We start from the raw sequence: 14057 nt of genomic DNA, 5'->3' as shown, positions 1-14057 counted from the left end.
CATCAAGAGCGCCAGGGGACTCTAGTGGTGATAGTGTGCGATATACATAATATATATATTCTTTAACATTAACATTAACATCATAAATAAAATCGGCTGCTCCAATTTTTCAAAGATTAAAACATTTTCGATAATACCTATTGGTACATTCTCTGTTAACAAAGCCTCAGAATTGGTGCTAATTCATGTTCTCTGCTTTTTTGCACAAGTGCAAATCATTGATAATCTTTCCCGTGATGTTTAATGGACTACCCCACCTCAACAAATTCCACACACTCTACTAATTTCCCTATATGTGCTTTGAAGAACCTTGCTGCAATAACTGCCCTAACAAAATAACAATTATAAAACATAGAAAAATACAAATATCCACCTGGGAATGGATACAGTAAATTGATGCATTGTAAATAAATTAGTTTAATTTAACCATGCAGAGAATATGCTGCATACATCCCTAAAATCCACCCACATGTGGGAGAATGAACAGATGCAGAGAAAGCAGACTACTTTCCCCTGTATCTGCACTCATCTAAATGATGGCATTTTAGTATACACTATTATATTGATTAGAACCTAGAACAATACTCTAATGACATCATGAAATGTAATATAGAAAATGTATTAGTTCATTAACAGTAGACCATTTGAATCATTTTAGAGCTCAGAACGTTTCCTTTGTTATTGGCAATCTAAATGTGGTCTCATTAAATGTTAACTTGAAAGACTCCCTTTTAGACAAATATATACAACTAAACAAGAGTGATCTGCCTATTGGCATACATATGACCTAATTACCTCTGGACCCCTGGTGGCGGCTGGTAGTCAAGTTAGTATATCAATAAGCTTCTAAAAATCAAGGCTACGCATGAACTGTCCATTTTCAAGAACAGGGAGATAACATATTGATTCCAGTACAGTTATCATACAAATATTACAGAACAAGGGACACACATGATACAGAAAAATAGAGGATTATCTGGGCTTTTGGAAGTTTTTCATCCTAGTGAAACAATACACACTGAACAGTTGCTGTCACAAGAGGGGTGACTTACCTGTAGTTTCCCAAGTAGACACCATCTGGATTCAGCATTGGGGCCACCTTGAAGACCACATGGTCCCTTAGGATCTTGGCAACTGGATGATCACTCACCAGAAAATCTATTATACCTAGAAGTGGCAACATAATGAAACAGATGTTTATTGCGTCCCAGGTGTAACTTCCATTCTAGAGGGTCTGTGACGCTAATACATTGCATGTGGTATTACGTAAGCAATAATCACACATTCCATGGGTATTAATAGGTGGAATTGGCCCTCTCCCCAGGTTGAACGCTCAAGCGAAGCAAGTGCATTTAACAAAGTTCAAAAGACATTACCATCTGATAATGGCCCAATAAAAGCGGAATTCGTTTCATTAGAACATTCCAACTAATCAATTAATGATAACAGAATATTATGTTTAAAACGAGGCATAGCAAAGAAGCAATCTTGGAATGTTTGGACACAGGATTTAGACCAGGTGTTGTGGCCCTCTCCCAGTCCATTTTCTGCAATTAAACTACCAACATTAAACTGTTTTAATAAGAATATTAGATCAGGTATTTCTATTTATTCAAAGAACATTGATGTTAATTTCGATTCAACATGACTTTAAAAAGCACATTTAGAGATAACAGAGCCCTTCCCAACAAGGTTGAAAGTACAATAGCACGTGTAAGTGAACAAGTGGTAAGCCAGTTTACGAGGATGTTGACAAAGTGGGAGATGAATCAGAGCACTAAACAAACAAACAAGTTGGTTTAGAAATATAACATTAGCCTAGGTGGGAAAGTGCTGCAAATTAAAGAGGGATATTGAAGAAATACACAAAACTAGATTATTATTCAGCACTCGAGGAAGTAATTCGGTCAGGCAGGGGGGATCTGGGAGAGCCTCTTCTTTCACCTGTAGGTAAGGTTTGCTCAAAGCTTTGAAGAAACTCATATTTGGGATGGCTTTGATTGTGATTGGCAGCAGGCTCCCATGGAATGGGTTAAGCAGGGAGATGGTCCATAAGGGAGAGGAAGCAAGGGGGAATGAGACATGAGGTTGAGTGCAGAGGTGAGGCAGAGGAAACTAGATGCTGAGTAGGGAGACAGCAAGCCAAATACTAAGGTGCAAGACTGTTTCTAGCATTGAAGACTGGGAGCCAGGATTTGCAAAGGTAGGGTTGTTCATGGAGAACCATCCAGCCTGATGATGATAGTTGGAAGTGGGAGCAGGATCTAGGTACGTCGTAAAGAATGTGTGCAGCAATGTTGAGGACTTTGTCTAGAGGGAGAAATGAGATAGGAATGCAAGGTGAAGGCTGAATCAGTATTCCATTTTACTGAGCACAAGGGTGGAGATTTGAGTTTTCAAACAGTATGGAGTAAGAAATGGGAAAATGTTCCATGTAAGGGTGGGTTTACTTTCCTGATCTCTGCAGTATGACAATGGAACCTGTAATAGCATAATAATTCCGATATTTTGTCCTTCCATAAAAAGACCTACGTCTTAAATCAGTAATTAGTTCATTTTACAGAGCAACTACGCTGACTTTGATTTGGTTCTGGGTAATATAGGTGATTGTGCCCATAAAGCCACCATATAAAATGACATAACAGAATATAGATAGCATGTTATATACTTTGTATTGTTCCCTAGTTCCAACCCGAGGATGGTGCCTCAGAGTGTGGCTAAGCCGCAGAGAAAGGGTTGGGCCTTTCAATGGGGATGGACAACAGAGAAAGAATTCATGAGAAGTCCCTCAGGCCGAAATGTTCTGTGAGGGTATATATTGGGTTTTATTGCAATGCAACATGCAGCATGGAAAGGCAGCCAGGCCCAGTTTGAAACTGCAGATATTATTTCAGTAACAGCCAGCGAGCAAAGTTGTCAGAATACATTAAAAAGAAAAACACAGTGTGCTGCCAGGTTAAAATAAAGAAGTGCACAACTTAGATTGGATAGTGCATGTGTGAAAACTGCATTAGAATACAAAACTGATTAACCTTGTACTAACATTACTAAAATACTAATTTCAACTTCTCTAACATTATAATGCAGTCTTCTGTGCACAATGAAATACAGTTGGGTGCTCTGTTTAAAATTATTTTTTTCCAAGCGGAAATGCACACTAGCATTTTCTTCTTGGCCTTCCTCCTACCCCCACCTGTGAGGCTAAGAACCTCAGTGTCATCTTTGACCCCACCATTTCCTTCTCCACCCACACCTCTGAGGTCTCTAAAAAGTCAAATCTCTGACTGCACCTCCTCAGAGGTACTCTGCCTTTCCTCTTCTTCCCCCAGAAGCTCATGGTATCCCAAGCTCTGGTTCTCTCTAGCTTGGACTATTGTCTTTCTAAATCTACCTGCCTCTACTCTCCGCCCTCTGCAACTAATCCAGAACAGGACTGCAAGACTTGTCCTTGGCCTCAAGCCCTGGGATCGTATCTCTTCAGCTCTGAAATCTCTCCATTGGCTCCCAGTGGATGCAAGGATTAAATTCAAAACCCTCTGCATTGTTCACAAGGCTTTCTGTGGCCTGGGTCCAAAATACCTCCAGCTATCCCTCCGCAAATACCTATCCTCTTGAGATCTTCGCTCCTCTACCTCCAACTCCCTCAAGGTCAGTCGTTTTTCAAAGAAATGATTTGGGTGAGATCTCTGTCTTCGGCTGGGGCATCCCTCTGGAACAGCCTCCCTGCCACTCTAAAACTTAAGGAGAACCATCTCCGGTTCCAGAAGCACCTCAAGACCATCCTCTTTTCTTCTGCCTTTGCTCCCACTCTCCCCTGCTAATCTGTTCTCTCTTGGAACCATGCACCAGGCCACCCTCTGTGCTACGGGCCCAGGTACCTGCCCACCCTGCCACCCTCCCACACTGCCTGCGGGATACCCCTTACACTGGGGTCTGTATCTGTACCCATACAGCCCCACCTTTTTCTTCCTGCACTTATCAGACCTACCCTGTCTGCTGCCTTAAACCTAGCATTTGAAAATTGCTGGCTGCACTACCACTGTTTGTTGCCTTTATTATTTATTTATTGTTATTTATCTCTTTCTCCTTTGCTTCGCACTTTCCACTTCTCCCCCTTCAATGCACTTTTCCCCTACCACTCTCCAATGCACTTGCACATTCTTAATGTCACTGGGCCTAGTAAGAATGCTGTTTTGTTCTCCCCTGTTCCCCTCCCTTGCCTTGTCGCGCTCTGAAACACTTGTGTATGAGCGCGATAGAAATAAAATATCAATATCAATATCAATCTTGTGGAGAACAGAAATATGTAAAATTCAGGAAGGGAAATGAAACAGTTGCTTTAAAAATGAAGTCTTCATTGTCTTGAAAAACAAAGGCTCGCACAGGGCACATTCCTTTATTCTGATTGGTAGGGATTGTAGGCAGACAAGCCATGTCAACAGGGGGCTGAATGAGAGGTTTGCTAATGAATGAAAAAGGGGAAGTTGGCAGTTTGTGCTGGGACCAGTAGACGGACGGTGCCATATCTGTGGAACTCCCAGTGGGTCCAGCGTTAGCTAGGAACATTATCAGCTGGCTGCACCCTGCACACATACAGAGAAGTGTTGCCAGTAATACCAGCCACAAAAAATAGGTGGCTCTATGAATAAACTCATTGGGTTCTCTCAAGTGTCATAGGTCTGGGGGCTCTCTACAGGTGACTAAAAGACATTCTAATAGAAAGGAAAGGTTTGTGATGGGGTTGTAGTATAAAAAAACATACTCACCACTATACCACTGGAATAAGATAATTCTGAAAATACCACAAAGAAATGTAGCACTAAAATGACCGCCAATACAAGCTAACACTATATGGTCACTAAAATAGAGTGATACCAAACCCACTCTAAATGTAATACCAGTTTACTGCCAAATTAACGCCAATATTTTTACAGTAAGAAAATACCGCCAAATCCCAAATTTACCCCAATAAGAATCTCTTACAGTTCCTAGTAGTAAGTATGGACCTTAGATTTTTAGACCAGGCATGGGCCTTGGATCCAGAATAGGCTTTGGCCAACGTATCGAACATTGTCAGAAATGGATCTCAAAGATATGATGATAATTCCCATTACTCTGCCTTAAATTCTAACATTTGCATATTTGTATGATCCACCAGCAAGCAAATATGCTAGTCAGAGCACACGTATAAGCAAATTAACTTGATGCTTGACAACTCATAGGAACAATGGTAACCCCCTTGGAAAGCAACACACACATACTTAGGAAATAAGACTGTGCACAAAAACACTCATCCTTTTTGAACAAGCTGGACCAAAATCTACTATGCATGACAAAATGTGAGCATGGATTGTAATGTTGAGTGTGAGCAAGAAATGCAATGACCAATCCCAAGGACACACTCGTGTGTAAACTCTCTGACCAGTCTACTTAAATGACAATAGCCAAATTACTTAGAGTATACAAATAAACATCACCCAACACACACATACACAAGGGAGAAACTCTTCTGCATACATCAACAGAACTCACACACTACAATCCAAATCCATGATGCACATCTTCACTCAGACATGCAACAATCAGAATACAATTTTCAGAACATACTTTTCACTCAAGTTATTTCAAAATATGTCAAACAATGACTTGGGGTGGTAATTCAAACTCATATGCTTGTAACTGAATTTACAAAATACATGCACACGTCTCCTAATACGCATGTATTGAATTAGAAAATGCATGTGTTATAATGTTGTTTAATGCAACACACATTACCAAATAAAAGTTGTGGTGTGTTCCTTCAGGCTATGTTCAACTGTGGCATATGTATTTTAAATACGAGTGAGTAAAATGGTTCGGGCAAACTTCGATACACACACAGTTTGGGGTGGCTTGAGTCCAGTGAACATTTTGAACTTTTTGGGAGATTCCAAAAATGAGGTTCTGCTCAATTTGTACATATAAATCAGATATACTCAAATAGAACAAGGCACATAAGTGCAGAGGACAGCACTCACAGGTCCAGAGCATTAAACTCAGACAGATGAAGGGATTGAGTTTAAAAAATCAATTGTCACTCCATAAGGCATGTTGAAAGAATACTAGGCGACGCGTTTCGCACCTCACGTGGTGCTTGTTTACATATAATATTTATATATTCTATTACTAATCACCTTTGACTCATGTGACATATTTGAGGCAAACCCATTCAACGGTTCAAAATGTATTAAGCATTGGAAAAAAAAAAGTGTTTTTTCGAACACACACTTTAAGTGTCCCATAAGCTAAACGATTTGAACCCGTGCACATACACTAGTGACTGAAGGATGGGAATTCAGTGTTGCATCCAGGTTTTTTTTTTATTTGACTGATAACTTTGCACCCCCCTGTCCTAAAATATTTTTAAACATCTCCCATCGTGCTTTGCAGCTTTGAGCCTTTTCATTGTTTTGGTCCCCATTGAAGTGGTTCCTTGATAATCCCAAGGGAATGAAAAAGGTAAAGCACTTAAGCTGACCATTGAAGAAGGCGAAGGGGAAGTTCTTTTCACGTGGAATGCAAGACGGGTTAAAGAATTCCAATTGGGGAGCTGGATATTTTGGAGAGGGCTGGAGAGACATTTTTCAGTCCAATCAATGTTGTCATTCTTCCAGTCAGTGAGCATGTCCTTCAGCTGTGCTCACTGCATATTATAAAACACTATCGATCCACTAGCAATGCCCTTTGGCCGTGGTCACTGTACATGTTCCCCCAATATGTTTCTTTTGGACCCTCTAGGTTGCCACTGCCTTTGGCCTTTGGACCCACTTGATGGCCCACATGTGATGTATTGGTGCCTGTGCATCAGTGATAAGTGAGCCAAATACATCATGAGCAGAATTCTCTTTCTACTGTAATGCTTCCGGTGATATACTAGAGAAATGGTGATCTATGACCAGTGGCAGCAAACAATTTGCAATCATGATAGCAGGGGGTACTGATTAATTGGTTATTACCAGTAGATAGGCTCCAGGAATGTTCATCTGGGTGGGCCAGGTTTGTAATCAGGGGGACCCAATTTTTATAGGTTGTGGGTGCGGGAGTACCTTAAACAACATCTTGGCATTGAGCTGCACTATCCAGATTCATGATCAAGCAAAACATGTCTTCTTGGATCTGGAAAAATCCATGTGCACCCTTTAATTGGTTTAGAATGTTGGTCTGCTTTGAAAGCTGCAGAAGACAGGATTCAAACCTACACTGTTAGGACCAGGGGAACGACACTTATTCATAAGACTACTTGTCTGATCAGGATGCCAGTTAGGATTGCACTCAGTGGCAGGTTTAAGGCAAAGGGCTTTGTTGGCAAGACTGCCTGAAGTCCCTCAGTAGGCGGGGCAGTGGGGTGGAGCTTAGGGGAGGAGTAGTTGATAGCAACCAGTTTTGGCAGGCGGGCCTATCAGGTTCAGACTGGCCTATCGGACAATAGGGCAATGCCTGAACCAAAAACACAAAATGCTAGTGTGGGTGAGTTTATTTGGTCAAAGTGCGCCACTTTTTTTGTACCACGCGGGTCAGTTTGATAAGTTACTTCACCATGGGGCTAGTAGTTTTGACCTGTATTACTGATTAAATATTCTTTCAAATGCACACTTTGTATCACGTTTTATCAAAAGCTCTCCCTTGGGTACTACTCAAACAGTCTGTCACAAAAGGAATTACTTGCCGTTTGCAACTATGGGGCACTATTTCATTGGTGCCCAAGACAATTGTATGCCCCAGTCCGACCCTGCGGCCTATAAGGACAGGCGAGCATGTCAAATGCTTTTAACACCACATTTTCAACTCCACTTGTCTTGGAAAATGACCCCTATGATTGTAGCTTTATTTTCCCCATCCTGAATGGAAGGCTACAAGCTCCTGAATGCAAATTAATGAGTACTTACAAAAATCCTTTACAGACACAAAGAGAAATGAAATGCATGACCATGTCAGTTTCACACAACTTGTTATGTATTCCCATACTTTCTAATCACCCACCAATCACAATTAAACAGCTTATTAAAACCTGATATCATTTTAAGAAAACATTATCCCAGCAATGCTCACTGCTAGTTACCTTTTCCAATTTCTAATCGCTTCCTTTCGTGAATAATCTGCTACTGATTATACGTCCTCAATGAGAGGGCATGTGCACAATTGTCTGTTTGTCTTTGAGAGGAGAGAGTCTGAGCAGGGGTTACCATGGCATGTGTCCCGTGTCCGACTGTTACATATACCTCTGCTAGCTCTCTACAGGAAATATTGAATTGCTTTTTAGGTTTAACTGAAGTGCACCTTTTATACTTTGCCAGCAACGTTATAGGACACTTCTTCTCTTGTGTTATATGTGTTCATAATGAATCTTCTGAGCTGCAAATACTATTGTGGGTGGGTGGGGCCAATCCATCCTACCCAACCCACGTCTGGACTGGTGAACTGGTAGGATCTCACAGTTAATAATGTTCAATTCCGGCACTGCCTAAACACCCTGCACCCAGGAGAAACATCATACTTTCCAAACGCCACCCATAGTACAGATGATGCATTCTGTTTGCATACACACTCTGTTCATTGTTACTCAACCAGTATGAGGTTATTAAGTCAACACTTAACAGTTTGAATCATGAAACGTCCTGGCAAGGAAGGCTAGGCTGACATAATCAGGTAGGGTCTTGTTGGCACAACTCTTTGAGGTGCAGCTTGATTTTCTAGGCATAGCCATCAAGGTACAAACATCTAGGCATATCCACTTTCATTTAGGTAGGTAAACTGAAACCAACATGCATTGTCAAAGCCAACAGCTTGGTCTTTTGAATAGGCATGGGACTGGCATTTGCCAGGCACTGCCATACAGGTACCACATGGTCATATGATGGCAACATCTCAAGAAATGCTGTGAGTAGTTCAGCATATGATGTCATTGTCTGGAATAATATCTGTCTAATACCTATACACAAGCAACCAAAACTGTTGGCATTGCAATTTATTGTTATGTCTCCAGTGCACGGAAAAGATGTTGAGAACACACATATTGCTCAGAAATCAACCGGTCAAAGACACCCATTGTTCAAGGGATTTCTATTACAGCAGGAACTCATTTACAGAGGAAATCAAGTCATTCAACACAGAAAATAATGCCTAAATATAACACTGGCAGGCCCTATACAGCAGAGAATTTGGTGTTACTTGGTGGTAGAGCTTGCACAAAGAGATCCCTTGAGGGAATGCTTTGGCGGGTACTTGCTGACAATGCCATGGTCCTATTGTTATATTTCCAACGTCTGTTTGCACTTTATTGTAGATATACACTTTTTTAAAATATATATATCTTTGTACTTTAGTTGGTACCCCACCTTCAGTAAGCGATATTCTACTGGTAGGTCATTTTTAACATTTTTTTAGTTCACATTTTGGGTTATTGTGGTTTTAGAATGTATTGAATGTTTTAGGACTGCTCACACCTATGAAATACACTGTGTATGTTTTAGCATTATGTGACTGTATGCTGTTTTAAAATTGCTGATAGAAATTGGTTTGTTTAATAAAATTGTTTGTATTAACATCTTCCATTGAAAGGCACTTGTGTTACTCAGTGCCTATTTGGTACATGGGCTGAGTAATCCTGCTGACGGGTGGTGGTTTACAATAGACACGCGGGTTCTTCAGTTTTTGATTGTCCGTTGCGAGTTGTAGGGCTGAACTCCTGTGGCTTAAAGTTTCCCTTGGTCTCCTTATGTATTGTTGGGTTAATGCCGTAAGGAACAACATGGCAATTGGTAGTCAATGGGTGGGTGAACTTCCAAACGCGCCCATGGGCGATGCGTCCCTCCTCTCATCCATCTCCATTCTGTGTTCCAATGCAAGAATTCTGGCTTACCTGATAGCCAAGATTACAAAATGGTGGCTGCAAAGACATCTGCGTTCATAATTTTGCTTTCAAATAATAAGCCCGGGCATTGTGTAAATACTGCTGAGAAAATTTAAAAGATGAAACAAGAACCAGGCAAGGGCGCGACACATGCAGCTCCTGGGTTATGGCCCATTGTGCGTGTGAATCAATACACACTGCGCCTGGTAGCTTTTTTAACCAGCAGGAGATGGCTGCGCGCCTCTCATTAGTCTGGGGTTAAGATTTTGGCAGAAACAGAGGCCCATTTACTATCATTTTCTTTGAGGCAGGCACATGGAAGCAACAGATGCCCTGATTTATGTGTTGGACCTGGTATTAAAATAACAGTTTGCCCGTAAACAGGAAGGGTAATGATGCCAGTCACCCCTTGTTAGCCGCTAATAATGGCCTAATTTGTCCACTAATTGACCTGCGCTAGCATTGAGGCGTCGCTGCGCGTTTTTGGGGGCACGACGTAAACAAGGCCGCCGTAATGCTGCCTTAGAGAGCGACTTCTGGAAATTGAGCTACTTATTGCCATAAATTCTTTCTTCACAGATGAGCAGATTAATTGGTGTGCCAATTAGGCAGCTATTAAGGAAAATAATACTGTCGAGGCCGTGGATACGTTGGGTTTTGTGTTCCCCCAGTGGGTTGCGCGCATTGATTTGCGCTGCCTGGTCCGGAGAATCAGCCAGCACCGAAGATATCTTGATCCAAAAACTAATGAGTCGGCTTCTATGTCAGAACCCTGGAGCACTGACACTTGAGGCCTTCGCTATAGGTGAAAAACTTAACAGACGCTTCCTGGTATCCAGAAATGTGACGTTCTTTGTAAGCAGATGAAACCTACGCCATTTCTCCTTACACTTTGCACAGACGCAGGACAATTTGACAGTGCAGTGACATCTGCAAAGAACAATTGATGCAATCATAATGGTTACTAACTTTGCACATATGTCTTTCATTTTGGCAATTACATGGTGCTAAAATGTCACCGATATGCCAAAACGATTGCACTAGAGTACAGCTCGGAGGAAGATGGGGTATGAAGAGGAACAACAAGCTTGTAGGTGTTGTTTAGTTTTGTACCCACCCATTGACTGATCACAAACCTTCAAATCACTATGGCCATTACCACCAACTTCCTGCCCTCCACCCAGCCAAAACACGTCCTCACGGGATCTCTTTGAGCTAGCTTTATCAAGCACAAACATCTAACTTGCTGCCACACGCTCCCCCCAGTGTCATTTCAGAACAGTCTTCTGATGTGTTGGAGCAATACATGTGCTGCTGGTATAAGAAAAATTCCTTAACCAAGTGTGCCTTCAGCCACTTATTTATTTATTTTTACAAATATTTTTTCAAAGGTGGCCCTACCGAGAGGAGCTCAGAGTGACTTACAGGTTTCAAATGTTGAAAAGGTGAGAGGTGACACAAAAGTTATGAAATGTTTTAGGATAGGATAGAAAGATTAAGCTAGACAAGTGGTACCAAGGGAGAGGCTGCGGTGGAGTTATTTGTGGGGGAAATGGGTATGTTTTGAGGTTCTTTTTGAAAGTGGTGATGAAGGGTGAACTGCTGATGTCATGAGGTACGGTCATCCATGCCCTGGATGCCCAGTGGGTAAATACTTTTTGCATGTGTGTCTGTTCATTTGCAGAGAAGATTTTGCAGGAGATGCTGTCTTTCTTGTCCGGTGTTTGTATGAGTGATTGCTTAGTTTCTTATTAAGGCAAGATGGGTTTTTTTGGTGGATGGATATCTTTGAAAACAATGCCGATTCTTTTCATGCCAATTTATTGACGTACATGGATCCAGTGGAGATGGGTGAGAGTTGGAGTGAATGTTTGGGTAGGTGGAGGATGAGAATGGCTATTGCTTTTTATATGGTTTGCAAGTGGCAAGGGTGCTGCTGGGGAGTCCAGTGAGGAGAACATTGCCGTAGTCCAGCTTGGAAAGCACTAGTGCTTGCACTGCAGTGCAGAAGTCATCAGGATAAAGGATGAGTCTGATCCTATAGAGGCTCAAATGGGAATGGGGAATGGCTTTTTCAATGGGGACTTACCGGTCCCGCAAAGGTCGGACTACACTGGTAAGTCCCCATTGAATGAGACTGGTGCCGGACACGTTATTGGTGGCAGTCATGGCACAAATAGCGACTTGACTACCACCAATCTCGTAATGAGGCCCACAGAGTTAATATCGTTACATCATAGTAAGGAGGTCATGTACATTTTACTTTCAGACAAAAAGCTTGGTTTTGATTGCTTTGCGGCATGCTTGGTTGGACTCAATCATTTTTAGGTGACTCTGTAATGCATTCCAATGGATAGCAGCCAGTGTGAGAAAGCTGAATCATGTTGCGGTAACCCTTCCTCAGAGGTTTTGTGGCGGTGTGCATGGTGATTCTTTGGGCCAGGTATGGGGGTGCCAAGTCATGGAGGCATTTGTGGGTGAGTGCAAGGGTTTTGAACACAATTCTCTCTTTGACCGGGAGCCAGTGGGCCTGCCTTCTCATTTCGGAAATGTGATTTTTTTTTTGAGGTTCCTGTGGCTGCCCGGAGGGCGTTGTTTTGAACCAGTTGGAGTTTGGCGAGATTTTTGCAGGAGGTTCCAGCGAGAAGGGCATTACAATAGTCCAACCTTGAACCAATTATTGCCCTAGCACTGGTGAGGCAATTTTGGCGGGAGAGGAAGGGTCTGGCAGCATTAAGAATCTTAGAGTAATACGCTGACAATGAGGCAATGGCATTCACCTGTCTATCCAGAGTTAGGTCGGAGTCAAGGTAGACACCAAGTGTCTTAACGTGGTTTGAGACCTTGATGGGGATGTTATCGATAGTAAATGATGAGTACTGTTGATGGAAGCTGCCCAGGGTGGTGGGTGACCCAATGAGCAGGAGTTCAGTTTTTTCGCTGTTGAGGCAGAGCCAATTGTCTGCCATCCAGGATTGGATGGTAGAGTAAATGGTGGTGAGCGTATTCATATCTACTACATAGTCACCCGTAAGAGGGATAAGCACCTGTGTGTCACCTGCTTTGTCGAAATAGAAAGTATATCGTTCCTCCTATTGTAATAAATATATTAATATTGGCCTACGTCAAGCTGCTCGAAAGTTGCTTGCGAAAGAAATCTGTGTTGCAAGGTCCTGACCTTAAATCCATGTAAGCTGCCAATTTAGGTCAAACCGCCATTTTAGGATTTGTTGTGTAAAAGTCACCCTGTGAGCTAAAATGGTGGACGATGTCATTGCAGAATACAACATGGCCGTCTTGACCTCTGTACATAGCTAATGTGTAATTTGCCTGCAGGCCACTTGTTGAGGTCGTGAACTGAGACCTTGTCCTTTGTTGACCTATGTGTGGAAGGATTACTTGTGCAATGAAAAACTAATCCACAAGCATAAGTTGAAACAATGTATTCAAATACTGAACAAAGAACATCTGTTTAACTGCATTGTATTAATGTTTAAGAAGGCCTGCATGGAAAACTTTAGAATACAAAGTTATTGCATACGCTTGTTGATACATGTATTAAAGGCAAACCAGTTATATGCGGTTATTTGAGACTTGGCACAAACCCTAGATCGGTGATGTATTAAAAGTAATATTAACCCGAAGTGGGGCTGGACATCGCACCCACCAAATGTATAAAAAGCGAATGCATTCTAATGTACAGCGTCTCTCACTGAACACACTGAACCACGGTGGAGTTCGTTGTGTTGTACTGAGGGCCGATAGCTATCTGATTTTGCTCTGTTTTTGTAACTGGATTCAGTATAAAATAAAGTACTTTGTATGTTCCTTTCTAACCCGTGTTTGGTGTATTTCCTTTTGGGGTACTTAGCCTCGATATTTTATTTCTATTTTCACAGCGTAATTGGTATACGAGATGCTCATGGAGTCAAGGATGCTGAACAGAGGTCTCGTGAAGAGATTGTACAGTCTGGGTGTAATGCAGGATCCTTGTGGGACCCCACATTTGATGTGACTTGGGGTTGCACAGGCTGAGTCAGAGAAGACTGTCATGACCCTCTCTTGGAGGAAGTAGGTAATCCAGTCACATGCTTTAGGGGAGAAATTGGCCTCAGATGCTAAGTGGCGGCACAGGGTGTTGTGATCCACCAAGTCGAAAGGCGGCAGA

The 14057-nt window shown here is 42.0% G+C and overlaps 1 protein-coding gene across 1 annotated transcript in view; it reads right to left on the bottom strand.

Annotated features, from left to right (window-relative positions):
* Positions 1-14057, bottom strand: part of AGBL4 (AGBL carboxypeptidase 4) — a 2799905-nt gene that overhangs the window by 2489696 nt on the left and 296152 nt on the right. Inside the window, exon 3 of the mRNA XM_069642771.1 lies at positions 1053-1167. Coding sequence (XP_069498872.1) covers positions 1053-1167 — 115 coding nt within the window. The remainder of the gene's footprint in view (positions 1-1052; positions 1168-14057) is intronic.

This window comes from Ambystoma mexicanum, chromosome 1q (genome assembly GCF_040938575.1).
Source record: "Ambystoma mexicanum isolate Mex_15411 chromosome 1q, UKY_AmexF1_1, whole genome shotgun sequence".
Lineage (NCBI taxonomy): Eukaryota > Metazoa > Chordata > Amphibia > Caudata > Ambystomatidae > Ambystoma > Ambystoma mexicanum.
This window is presented reverse-complemented; position numbering and strand designations above follow the sequence as displayed.